Source organism: Microplitis demolitor, chromosome 2 (assembly GCF_026212275.2).
Source record: "Microplitis demolitor isolate Queensland-Clemson2020A chromosome 2, iyMicDemo2.1a, whole genome shotgun sequence".
NCBI classification, from domain to species: domain Eukaryota; kingdom Metazoa; phylum Arthropoda; class Insecta; order Hymenoptera; family Braconidae; genus Microplitis; species Microplitis demolitor.
The window spans coordinates 7,182,223-7,194,686 of record NC_068546.1 but is presented as its reverse complement, the minus strand read 5'-3'; the positions used below and the strand labels follow the sequence as shown (position 1 = coordinate 7,194,686).

Below are 12,464 nucleotides of genomic sequence, written 5' to 3'. Positions count from 1 at the left end.
CACATTAATTGACCGCGAGAACGCGTCGTGAATAAGTGTCCTGTGTAACTGCTGACAGTCTTGACACCTCACCAAAACCTGTTTAGGGTAAGTTTTTGAATATTGTAACCATTGTTTGGTATTATTATTTTTATATACTCTGTAATAATTCTAACCCATATGCATGAAACATTTGCTTTTATATTTACTATTCTTAATATTGCCATTTGTAACCCCTTTTGTATTTTGAGAATATTGAGTCATTTAATAAATAAATACTCGTTAACATAAAACATTTGAAAAACATTATTTATCAGACAATTTTACTTTAACAACGAGATAATAGCTTCACGAGGCTTTTCGGCAACCCACCTTCCTTTATCCCTTATTTTACTACCTGTCTAGCCGCTCAGACCGATAGTTCACAGTAGGGGGTACACAATCTTACGTTTACCGCTCGACGTTTGATTGTGAAATTAGATCAGTCACATAATAAATTGGAAATCGTTTTGGGTTTTATCAATATTGTCTTCAACAATATTGTGTGGGCGCGAATTAAATATAAAATAGAATAAACTGAGCATTTGGTCACGTGAGCCCAGGTCATAGGATCGGTCCTTGATCAATGTAAGTACCTTTTTATTCACTATACTTTATACGAATATCGTACCTACGCCCATCACGATCTCCAATCGTGACATGGGAAAGGGGACATCCCCTTTGTGATAGCTTGATTTTAAAGATATTTGGCTGAAATTTAGTGAGGTTTTTTTTATAATATAAAGTAACTTTTGAGCCCATAAGAGGTTAAAAAAATATATTTGTTTTTTTTTTGGGACACCCTAATATATATATATATATATATATATATATATATATATATACATATATATATATATATATATATATATATATTAGTGCACAACATTATCTTCAGTTGCACAGAAAAAAATCTGGGCGTCGGTTGATCCCTGCGGGCCAGCCCCAAAACTTCCCGCTGTTTTCGACCTCAAGAGCTCGAAAACATTAGTGTAGATATATTTTCGAGCTCAAAAATGCTATCACATGCAATTGTTTTTTTTACGATCTTTTCAAGCTCTAACAAGTTACCTGTTATGCTGAAGTTTGAAAATTCAAGAATCGAAAATCATCAATGAAGCGGTTTTTAAAATTTAGTTCCTGATTATGTTCAGTAAAATAAGTGTATTGAGGCAGAAATCAATGTCAGGGATCAAAATCAAGATTTAAATAAGTTTTGACTCATGTAAGAAACAATAAAATATGAAATATCCGATAAAAATATTAAAAACTACGTTTTATCGATTTTTTTGTTGATAATATGATTTAAACTAAAAACCAAGTTCAATGACATTATATGATCAAAAGAAACAATAAAAAACATGAGTTGGTATGATATCAGGCACATTTTAGTACGTTATATTATGATTTATCTGGAAAAAATAACATAAAATGTTATTTTTTTAACGTTTCAACGCCGATATCTTTTGAACTAATCAATCGATTTTGATAGTTGACGTGGCAATCGGCGCGTTTTAATGAATTCTAGAGCTGATTAAAATTTGAAATCAATCGCGTCAGTCGTTTCGAAAATATTTAGAAAAAACCGTTTTTCACCATTTCTTTCTCCCGCGATAACTCTCGAACGAATTATCCGATTTTGATGTTTGAGGTGGCAATCGACGCGTTTTATTGATTACTAGAGCTGATTAGATTTTGAAGTCGATCGTATTAGTCGTTTTTGAGAAATCAATAAAAAAAATTTTTTTTTTTTCGTAATTCGCAAATATTTTCGAGTCTATTCGATCAAATAATCTGAAATTTTTAGGAAAGGTGATTTCCTTCCTAGGACCTCGAAACGTCGACATCTGATGAAAACTCGATTTTCGAAAATCGGGGTGAAAACAATAACTTCCCGAAATTTTTGAAAAACGTCGATTTTCTTAGCGGGAAGTTAAAAAGAAAGCAAAAGTACTTAGTAAAGACTCCTGATACCACCAATAAAATCCAATAATTTGAACTTTTAACATGTTGAGTACAAAATTACTTTTCTCTACCTTACTATTTGCTATTATGAATTAAGAATTGATAAACTTTTGTTTCTTCCATTTATAAAATAATCATTTTTACTCAAGTCAAAAAAATAAATTATTGAATCATATTTGTAGTTTCATTTTCTTTTTTTCATAATAAGTATAGCTGAATCTTCAGTTTCGTTTGTTTTCGTTCAGTATATTATAATTATCGTATAAATGATTTGGAAAGGATATACTACTCACTTGAAATAAAATATTTAATGATAAAATATTTTTATTTTGTAGGTGATAATTAAAATTTTAAGATACATCAGATTTTCGCGGAAAATTCATAAATTGATTTATTTTCCCCGCACAGATTCCTACTGATTCGACCACTTATAGAACAAAAAACTTCGGTAGATATGAGAGTCACTGATTCACCCACAGATGGTTACACATACTTCCAGTTTAATGTTAATTGATGATGATTGTATTATTATTGTTATTATATTTTTATTTAGACGATGGTTGCGCTAATATATAGCTGAATGCTAAAAAATGTAGCATTTAATTTTTTTTCACTTCACTTATAAAACTTCTGCAATATGATACACACTTATGTAGATAGATATTTGCGCGTATAATAGTGTCTACGTAATTCTACGGTGGCACCGTACAATCTATACTCGCCTTTATCCCTACTACTATACTACCTTGCTTACACACATTTTCTTTCACTTTAACACCACTTGTTGCACGGTTGAATTCAAAATTACAAGCCTTAATGATTATTTAACCGGCTCAGTATTTCACATCATTAAGAAAAAAATTTGAATAACTTTAAAATAATATCTGTACATGTGCTATTATTATGTAAGCACTAAACTAATGTTATAAATGAAGATTACTTTTTTGTCACAATTTATTAAACTAAGTTGATAATACCTTAAAAGAGATATCAGGTTTCCGACTGAAATAAATTTAGACTAATTCTATGTTGGGTTCATTAGTATAAGAGAAAAAACTCCCTTCAGTCTTCAATTAATGTTCAATCTACAATAAACGATACTATCATGAGTCTCTAATAAAGTTAAATCAATGGACTAAAATAAGAAATAAATAGAAAAAGATTTGTTTTAATAGACTCGTCAAAAAAATGGGTGGATAATTTTATTCCTCTGAAATAAAAAAGAAAATGCTGACTATCGAAAAATTTCAGTTGAATTAGTATTATTGAAATGATAGGAGAATAGCAGTCTAAACTTTCAATCTCTCTTTTCAATTGCTTTCAATTGGTTAATAGAAAAAAAAAATAAATGTCATCTGGCAGCCAAAATAGAAGGTAGATTTCTTAGAAGATTTAAAAATTTTGAATTCTCCTGAGAGCAGTAAAATTTAATATAAAATGAAAATCAAAACACGTTAGAAACTCGCCATAAAAAAAACTATTGACGCATACGACTGACTATACACGTGATTATGTATCCTCATTAGGATGACAAAAAAAAAAACCGACAATTTTTTTTTGTCTCTTACGAAAATTTGTTGGTTTAAGATATGTTAAGAAGTCTCTCCAAAAATTAGCTAGATAAAATATTTTCAAGAGGTCACTAACGAATTTTAAAAATATCAAAAATGATTGAAAGTCGGATTTTTTGTTTCTAAATTTTTTCTTTCTCGTGGCAGAAATAGTTTATATTTGTGAAATCATGACTACGCTGAAAATTTCAACTCAAAATTTAAATGCTTAAATGTAGCTCAAGAATTTTGAATGGTTTCGAGCATTGTCCCAGACAGGAAAGTACGACGGGCCCAGGCTTGGTTCAACTATGTTGAACTCTTGGCCAAGTTTGTAAGCCAGCTTTGTTCCAGCCTTGGTAAAAGTCTGGAATGATAACATCGTACCAAGCCTAATTGCCAGCCCTGATCCATGCTTTCTTGCCAGATCTGGCCCATGCATCGAAAAAATAAATAAATTTTATTTAAAAAAAATTTTATTATTATTTAAGTACTATAGTTTGTGAACATTCACGTTTAAACTATTCAAGTGCGGTAAATGATCTGAGAAAAACTCGGTGAAAATTCTGCTGGGCTCTGGGCGCGAACTGTCGTCCTTCTGATTGCTGGGTCTGAACGCTGGCTATTCGACGAACCTACTAATGTTGAATTGAAACTTTTATATGTTTTACCCAGTGAACACATGGCCTTATTTTGACGTGATACGTAGGTCATAGAAATTTCACAGCATCTTATGTAAATTTGTTGTCAATCTGACGTTCTACATGACTTTAATATGATGTAAAAACTTGACATAATATTGATGTAAGCATGACTCTTGTATGACGTCACAGTTATGACTTATGTATTACGTACGCTTCACTTAAAATCTACATCACATTGTTACGTAGTAATCAAGTCATTATTGTATATCATAATGACATAATTTTTAAATCATACATTTGTGTCATTAGCAAAATCACGGTTATACGTAATATGGATGCCACTCTTAAATCATATCTTTCCATCAGTGACAAGTCAGTATTTTACGCAATGCTGATGTGATTTCCGAGTCATAGTTTTCTATCATCTATTTATTAAAATGAAACAATCATAGAATGAATTTTTAAAAATTTGTTAAAATAACAACTAAATGTCGAATATTTCTGGGGCCAAAGTAATCGATAAACTCGATAATAGATTCCAGACATTTTAGATGAAAACATTAGCGTGAGCATAAAATAAGTAACTTCATTTTTTTAAATGATATACCGAAAATATCATTAAGGATAAAAAAGAAAACGTAACGACAGTTTGAACTCTTTTGATATTAAGATTGTAAAGTTTAGTATTGCAATTTTTCAATCGATTGAATTTCAAACAATTTTGTAAAATTATTTAATGTTTCGCAAAATTTTATATAAGATTTTTTAAATTTCACATCACAACAGACAATTAGAAAATTTGAAGAAACTTAATAGAATTTTATATAATTTTTGATAATTATCATCGAGGCCGACAAATATTGTTTTCAGAAAATTTCATTTAAGTTCATGGAGTTTTTTTAAATTTTGTAAAAATCCATCATGAAAACTTATAAACTCTGTCTTTACCGGCATTTTACTTTAAATACATCAATTAAGCATAAGACGAACTCTCGTGATGTGACCAGTGATCAACGTTTAGGACTACCTGTCAAGAAGAGCCGTGTTCGAACCCATCAGACACCCAGGATTTTTTCATCATTTACTGCTATCAAATTTTGTTTCTGAATTAGTAACGTGTTTGGGCAGTGATAATCAAATCGAAAATTCGGTATTTCAACGTTCTAATTAGCAAAGTGCCTAACTGATTATTTTTCGTAGGTGATTCTGTTCAATTTTCGAATACTAATAGTCAGTGAAAAAATCATTTGAGTAACCTTGACAAAAATACTATACATATACTAGATATGGAATTGATTTTTAGACGAAAAAAAAATCTTTAACTTCCTTTTTTCGCATAAATGTAGGATTTTATGAAATGGAGTTAGACCATTTGCTAATTAGAACATCGATTAAATTTTTTTTTTCTTTTTTTTTTTTTTTTCAAAAACATTTGATTGATGATTTTGACATCACCCATATAACATACTGACGTCATGGAATGTCACACAGACATCATATTTATGTCATGTATACGTCATAAGTTTTACATCATAATCTTACGTAAAAAAGTTTGAAATAATGAGTCACACCTGACTCATTCATGACTTATATCTTACGTAAATGATGACATAGCATAACGTCACTCTGACGACAAATTTACGTCAATGTGTTTGCTAGGTACTTATTCATTTCACTACAACTCCTCGGTTTTATGAAATAGAACGAGCGATTTAATTAATATTTTCGATTAAAAAAAAAATAAATAATAATTTCGTATTATTTATATTATAATTACATAATTTTTAAAAATAAAATTTATCAAATTTAGTTATTTATCAAGAACCCAGCTTAATTATTTTACTCTACCCCCATTATTAAAAATAACATTTATCATAAAAATTCATGAGTTATTTCTTAATTAAATTAATTTTTATGAGTAAAATTATAAAATTACGGTTGTTGATTGCGAATAATAACGAACAAAAAAATGTATTAATTATTAATTGTAGATAATTTTAATCAGAATGTTGAAATATTTATTCATTAAAACTTATTTTAATTCAAAAATAAATAATTATTAATTTAAAAAACCATAATAATAAGATGATTGGATAATTAATAAAAAACATAGATAAGCCAATTCTGGCCGAAGGATGGGAACCTATAGGTATACCCGAATTTGGATAATCGTACCTTGGCCCAAGTGTGGGTTGCCAAGGTGTATATTTTGTTTCTGAATTAGTAACGTGTTTGGGCAGTGATAATCAAATCGAAAATTCGGTATTTCAACGTTCTAATTAGCAAAGTGCCTAACTGATTATTTTTCGTAGTTGATTCTGTTCAATTTTCAGATACTAATAGTCAGTGAAAAAATCATTTGAGTAACCTTGAAAAAAATACTATACATATACTAGATATGGAATTGATTGTTAGATGAAAAAAAATCTTTAACTTTCTTTTTTTCGCATAAATGTAGGATTTTCTAAAATGGAGTTAGACCATTTGCTAATTAGAACGTCGATATGTATGTCAGCGCAGTGGATAGCATCAAGGACTTTGAATCAGAGGGACGCAAGTTCGAACCCAGCACTCATCGGGATTTTTTCATCAATAAAAAACATGTTTATTTCCTCTAATTCATGCTCTCAATACAATAGATAACATTCTCGATCGAATTAAAATTCTCTTATTTTTTTTTTGCAATTTAATTTTTTTTTTAAATAATTACTAATAAGGCAAACCTGGTAAGCAATCGATGAGGATATCCTGATAAGGGCCTGAGAAGGTAATCCCGATGAAGGCCTCATGGGTCTTAAGCGTTACATCCACAACGGTTTCTCGTCAGGATACCATGATCTGGACCTCATTTGAAATAAGGTTTACCGGATAAAGACCCTGTCAGGCCCTTATAAAAAATTCTAGTCGGGTGGGTCTCTTTAAAGGGGACCATTAGTGTGAACACCTGAAACAAAGGTAATTTTTAGGAATTTTCTTAAAGAAACCTACTGCATGGAATGTTTTAATATTTTATGGAGATATGTATGGATATATAGTGAATGCAAGATAAAAATTTTTGGACTAACAAATTCAAAATTCAGCGAGTTATTCACACACTGAAAAAAAAATATATTACTGTAATACCAATCCCGTTAGGTTATAGTAACTATCAAATGCTTGGAAAATCGTAGATTGGTAATATAGCAATACTTTATTTGCGTAAAGGCTAGATTGCTATTTTACCCATACAAGTTTTGTTAAATTAACTACCTATATAGATGACTGCTACGGCAATACGTATTGCTCTATTAATAATACGTATTCGTTTATTTATAATCCGGATTGCTATATTAACCATTTGGATTGCTATGATAGCAACCTATAAGAATCGTTAAAACAGCAATACCAAGTATGGGGAACATAACCAAAGAATATGGTTAAATTGACAATACTTTTATTTAAAATTAAAGATAGTTAATGCAGAAATTTAATGTTGCCAATTTAACGATACATTTTGTTATGACAACTATCTACCATTAGCAATACTTCAGATGGTTATGATAACCACATTTTTTTTTTTAATGCAATCTCCCAACGCTCAAAAATTCCCCAACTGCTGCAGTTGTAGCGACCTTCACAGTGCCTCAAATAAAAAAACCAAAAAGTTTATTAAACTAGAGAGTATTTCCCGTACTATGACTATCGGGCAAAGAAAAAAATTGAAAATGAACACAATGGTAGAGTTTTAAAAAAAATTTCAAAATTTTTTCGAAAATGTCATGATTTTTGGCCTGCGATTACATTTTCGATTCGATCAAAAAGTTGGAGGTTCATGGTACATAGAATCATATATAAAAGAAGCCGCAATTTGAATCAAACCGATAGGATGATTTGCATTCGAGTTATAACTGCAGCAAATTTGAAAAACGTATTTTCGAGAACCGATAAACCGCGTCTTTTCAGATAGCTGTAATTCAAAAATCTATTCGAGATATGCACTTGAAATAGTAGTGTGATATTTTTGAAGGTTTAAACTATCGAAATATAAAAAAAAAAATTGAATTTTTTTAAATTTCAGACTAGTGGTCTCCCTTTAATGAATATTGTTGTGTTCAATTAATTTTTTTTATTAATTTATTTTCTTTCATAAATAAATTTACAAACTTCCTCTACAAAAGCACGTGAAAACGCAGTGTCAGTTTTACCACCATTTATGCGTATGGAAGCAAACGCGGATGTTTGCAATAATGATTTACGAAAAAATAAAAACTTGTCATCATTTTCCACCAATGACAAAAATTTAATTACTCCCATCAAAACATCAATCAAAGTTTTTAGATAGCCTGATCACCATAGCTCAGGGCCTTAATCGAATATCAGATCTCGTGATCTTGAGTCCTACGGACCGCGAATAACGAAACCGCGGAAATTTCTAAAATAAAATTTTAGACTTAAAAATTGTAAGAAGTTATAGTGTCTAAGTGAAGTTTAATGAAATAAATATTGTTATTGAAACGTTTGATAAAAAGATCAGGGATCATAACTTCAACCTTGCGAGTTTCATTCGAAAGTAGCACATAAGATTCTATCCTACAACGTTATGACCCCAGCCGCACCCATTCAACCAAATCCTTCAGAAGGAGGACGAGTGAGTTCCAAAGTACTGGAAGGATAAAAGCCTGCCTGGTTAGAAAGAAGAATCATCTAAAGGTAAGTGAGAGACAATTTTTCTCAATCTTTTCTCTCTTTGGATCGATTTATAAATGCAACGTTCACCAAGCTCGAAGGCATTTGGGTCGTATACTCTTCGAAAAACCCACAATAAATAATAAATATAGGAAGAGAAAATCTTCCTCATATTCTTTATAGATGTCCGCATCCTTTAAATCGCTTGTTAAATTTTACTATCGCTACCAAAGGGAAAAATCCCGGATAAATAATTTAAATCAAAGCGCCGGACATAACAATGGAAAAGTTTACAAGTGAAATAAATTGTTTAGTTTATAAAATAAGGGCTTGCAAAATTCAATGAAATTTGAACCTACTTATTTTGCACAATTAAAATTTAAATAAAAATTAGTTTCAATCTTTTTAGGGCAAATAACTTTTTTTTATTGTCTGTTTGGGTTCTAAACTCTTAATTGAATAAAACAATTATTACTATAGTAGCAAGATTCAGAGTCATTAACTTTGTATTTATTCAGCAACAATATTAGACTTGTGATTCTTAAGGAAATTATATGGGAAATCTTTATAATTTTAAGTACGAGAAATTAACATTATTAAGTAGGATAAAAACAATTTAATTTTTCTATAATTTTATGACTAAATATCCGATTTTTTCTCTCAAACATAAGAAACAGAATCCTGGTATTGAAACTCGAAATAATAAAAGTCAATTCATAACTAACATAAATTTTGCCAAGATCTATGTCAAGACATCGTTGCCATTTTAATATATTTATCATTAATACTCCCAGTCTATTTTAGAAGTTTCATAACACATGTAGGTTTTCACAATTTTTAAATTTGTTGTCGTCTTTTTTAAATAACCATGTAAGAACTCTATGTGCCTTTACAGTTGCTCGCATCATACTTTTTGATTTATACCAATGGTTACTTTTCGTTATTTTTTCAAGATCACCAACATTCGATGAGTGATTGTAAATTTGGCGTTTCAGTCTTATTTGATGAAGTACACCAACAAGAAGTTCATCTACGTTATGGTTAATGCCAACAGATATTTCAATAAATTTCGCATGGTAGGTATATGCTGAATATTTTCCATCTGTAACAATTGAAAGAAGTTTAATTTGTAGTTTATTAATGTAATATTAAAAAATCTGGGCGTCGGTTGGCCCTGTGTGCCAGCCCCAAAACTTCTTGCTGTTTTCGAGCTCAAGGAGCTTGAAAACATTACTGCGAATATATTTTCGAGCTCGAAAAAGCTATTCCATGCAATTAATTTTTTACAAGCTTTTCAAGCTCTAACAAGTTATATTTTATGCTAGAGTTTGAAAAGTTTAGAATCGAAAATCATTAATGAAGAAGCGGGTTTTAAATTTTTATTCCTGATAATGTTCTATAAAATAAATGCATTGAGGCAGACACCAATGTTAGTGATCAAAATCAAGATTTGAATGAGTTTTGACTTAAGTCAGAGCAATAATATATGAAATATCCGAAAAAATTGTTAAAAACTGAGTTTTTTCAATTTTTTGCTAACAATATGAATAAATCTAAAGGAGCTCGGAAACAGCGGGAAGGTTTGGGGCTGGCCCACAGGGTCAACCTATAAATCGATTTTTTTTTTTACTTTTCTTTCATTTTGCGCTGGTTACTCAGTAAATGTGAGGGAAAGAGACAAAAAAACGACAAATTTCCACAAAATGTCAATAAAGTCAAAGAATACAAAAAAAAATAAAAACTTTTTTTTTGTGGTCGAAAATTTTTCGTTTTTTTTTTTCTCTTTCCCTCACATTTATTGAGTAACCAACGAAAAAATGAAAGAAAAGTAAAAAAAAAAATATTTTTTTTTATTTTGTTGATCATTACACAATTAAAAGAACAAAATTTGTTCCTTTAATTGTTTATCAGAACTTTGATCGATCACCCCAAAAACGGTTCGATAGGTCAATTTAAAAATTTATAGGGTTATTGTGGGTACATTAGGCTAAAAAAGTCCCTGGCAACATTAGTCTTTTCATCGATACTTACAGAGTAGCGGTTGATTTACTAAAAAACCAAAAAAGGCATTTTTTGTACTTATTTCTAATGAATGTTAAAAATAAAAATAAAATTTTGTTTTCAAAAAATGATGAGAGGGCCTTTTAAGGACTTTATTCAAGTTTTTGACTTTTGCATTGGTTTAGTTGAAAAAATTTTTCCACGGCCCGTGGGTTCTTCGAAAAAAACAAAAAAATTAGAAATTTTTTCTCTCGTGGTTTTTCTCATGTTTGCGCAATAACTGAAGCTCTTAAAAAATTTTGTTAAAATGCAACGAAACTAGAAATTTCAAGCTATAAAACGCTTCTTCTTAATCTCGATATGATTGTTTCTTACAAAGTTACAACCTTCCAAAAATCACAAAAAAAATTTATAAAATTTTAGTGTTTCTTTAATTTTTTGAGTTATAGTGGATATTCACGGTTACTTCCGCTATAAAGGCTATTGTGGCACTCATGATGGTGATAAAACGTTGCCAAATATTATGTTATGGGAGAAAACATTTAAAAAGTAAAATAATTTGAATTTCATTTCATTTTTCCATTCTAGAATGCGCAGATACTTAGTGTTTTTAATATATTGACGAACTGCTGCACGTATTATCTTTCTCATCTATAGTTTATTTTTTATACTGAAAATAACTTAACATATTGATATTTATGATTTTCAAAATTTTATATTTGACCCTTTGGCTATTTGTTCATCTATTCTGTCACTATCAATGAAAGAAATTTTGCTTGTTAATATATTAATACAACAGTGCCAAACATAATGTTGTACATTTACAACAATCTTCTTTTCAAAGTACTATAATTTGAATATATATTTTAAAAAAGCAACACAATGCTGGTAGTTATCTTTTGTCACTCAATCGTTTCAACATAGATGAGCGTAATTTCGTTTTTTTAATTCAATGAATCATATTACCTTGAAATGTTACGGCTCTAGATCGTACGAGATCGATCTTATTACCGACTAGTATAGCAGGTCGAATTCTAAGTACATTTTGGACATGGAGTTTTGACAAAAGTTCTTCAGCCTGTTGAAACGATGCTCTATCAATAACAGAATACATTATAATGTAGGCATCGGGCTGGTTCTCTTTTTCAAATTGCGCCTGAAACAAATTCATAATCTTGTTACTTTGATGAATAAATCGTAAAAGTGTGATGTAAAGCTACTATACTGATAGTGACATACCAATAAATTTCGTTTGTTTTATTTATAAATAAATTTTAATTTTCTAATAAAGAAAGAAGGAATAATCTGAGACCCTGAATTTCAGTACTCATGATAGAAAAACAGAAGGGTAAACTACCATAGTCGCAAAAATTAAAGGATATAAAAAAATTGTAAATTGTAGCTTCAAGTTTCTAGTTTTCAGATCTAGACTTCAAACGTTTTTACCATGTACGGTTCCGGAATAATTCTGAGAAAACCACCTCAAAGAAAATTTTTCAAATTCGTCGTAAAAAAAGTCATAAAATAAGTCTACGGGCTTCAAAAAACTTTTTTGGATAATTTTATCTTACGACTCTTTTAGGCAATTTTATGACCTTTAATTAAGCGCGGAGTTATCATT

General features: G+C 29.9%; 2 protein-coding genes across 2 annotated transcripts in view; both read right to left on the bottom strand.

The window, feature by feature from the left end:
• The window catches only part of LOC103576719 (G protein-activated inward rectifier potassium channel 3), a 111,963-nt gene extending 108,709 nt beyond the window's left edge, over nt 1-3,254 (bottom strand). Inside the window, exon 1 of the mRNA XM_053736939.1 lies at nt 2,277-3,254. The gene's annotated coding sequence lies outside the window, so the exon portion shown is untranslated. The remainder of the gene's footprint in view (nt 1-2,276) is intronic.
• Nucleotides 3,255-9,651: 6,397 nt separating this feature from the next.
• Nucleotides 9,652-12,464, bottom strand: part of LOC103576471 (GTP-binding protein REM 1) — a 57,160-nt gene continuing 54,347 nt past the window's right edge. Inside the window, exons 5-6 of the mRNA XM_008556689.2 lie at nt 11,810-11,999; nt 9,652-9,944 (exon numbers count right to left, since the gene is read on the bottom strand). Of these exons, the coding sequence (XP_008554911.2) occupies nt 9,652-9,944; nt 11,810-11,999 (483 nt within the window). The remainder of the gene's footprint in view (nt 9,945-11,809; nt 12,000-12,464) is intronic.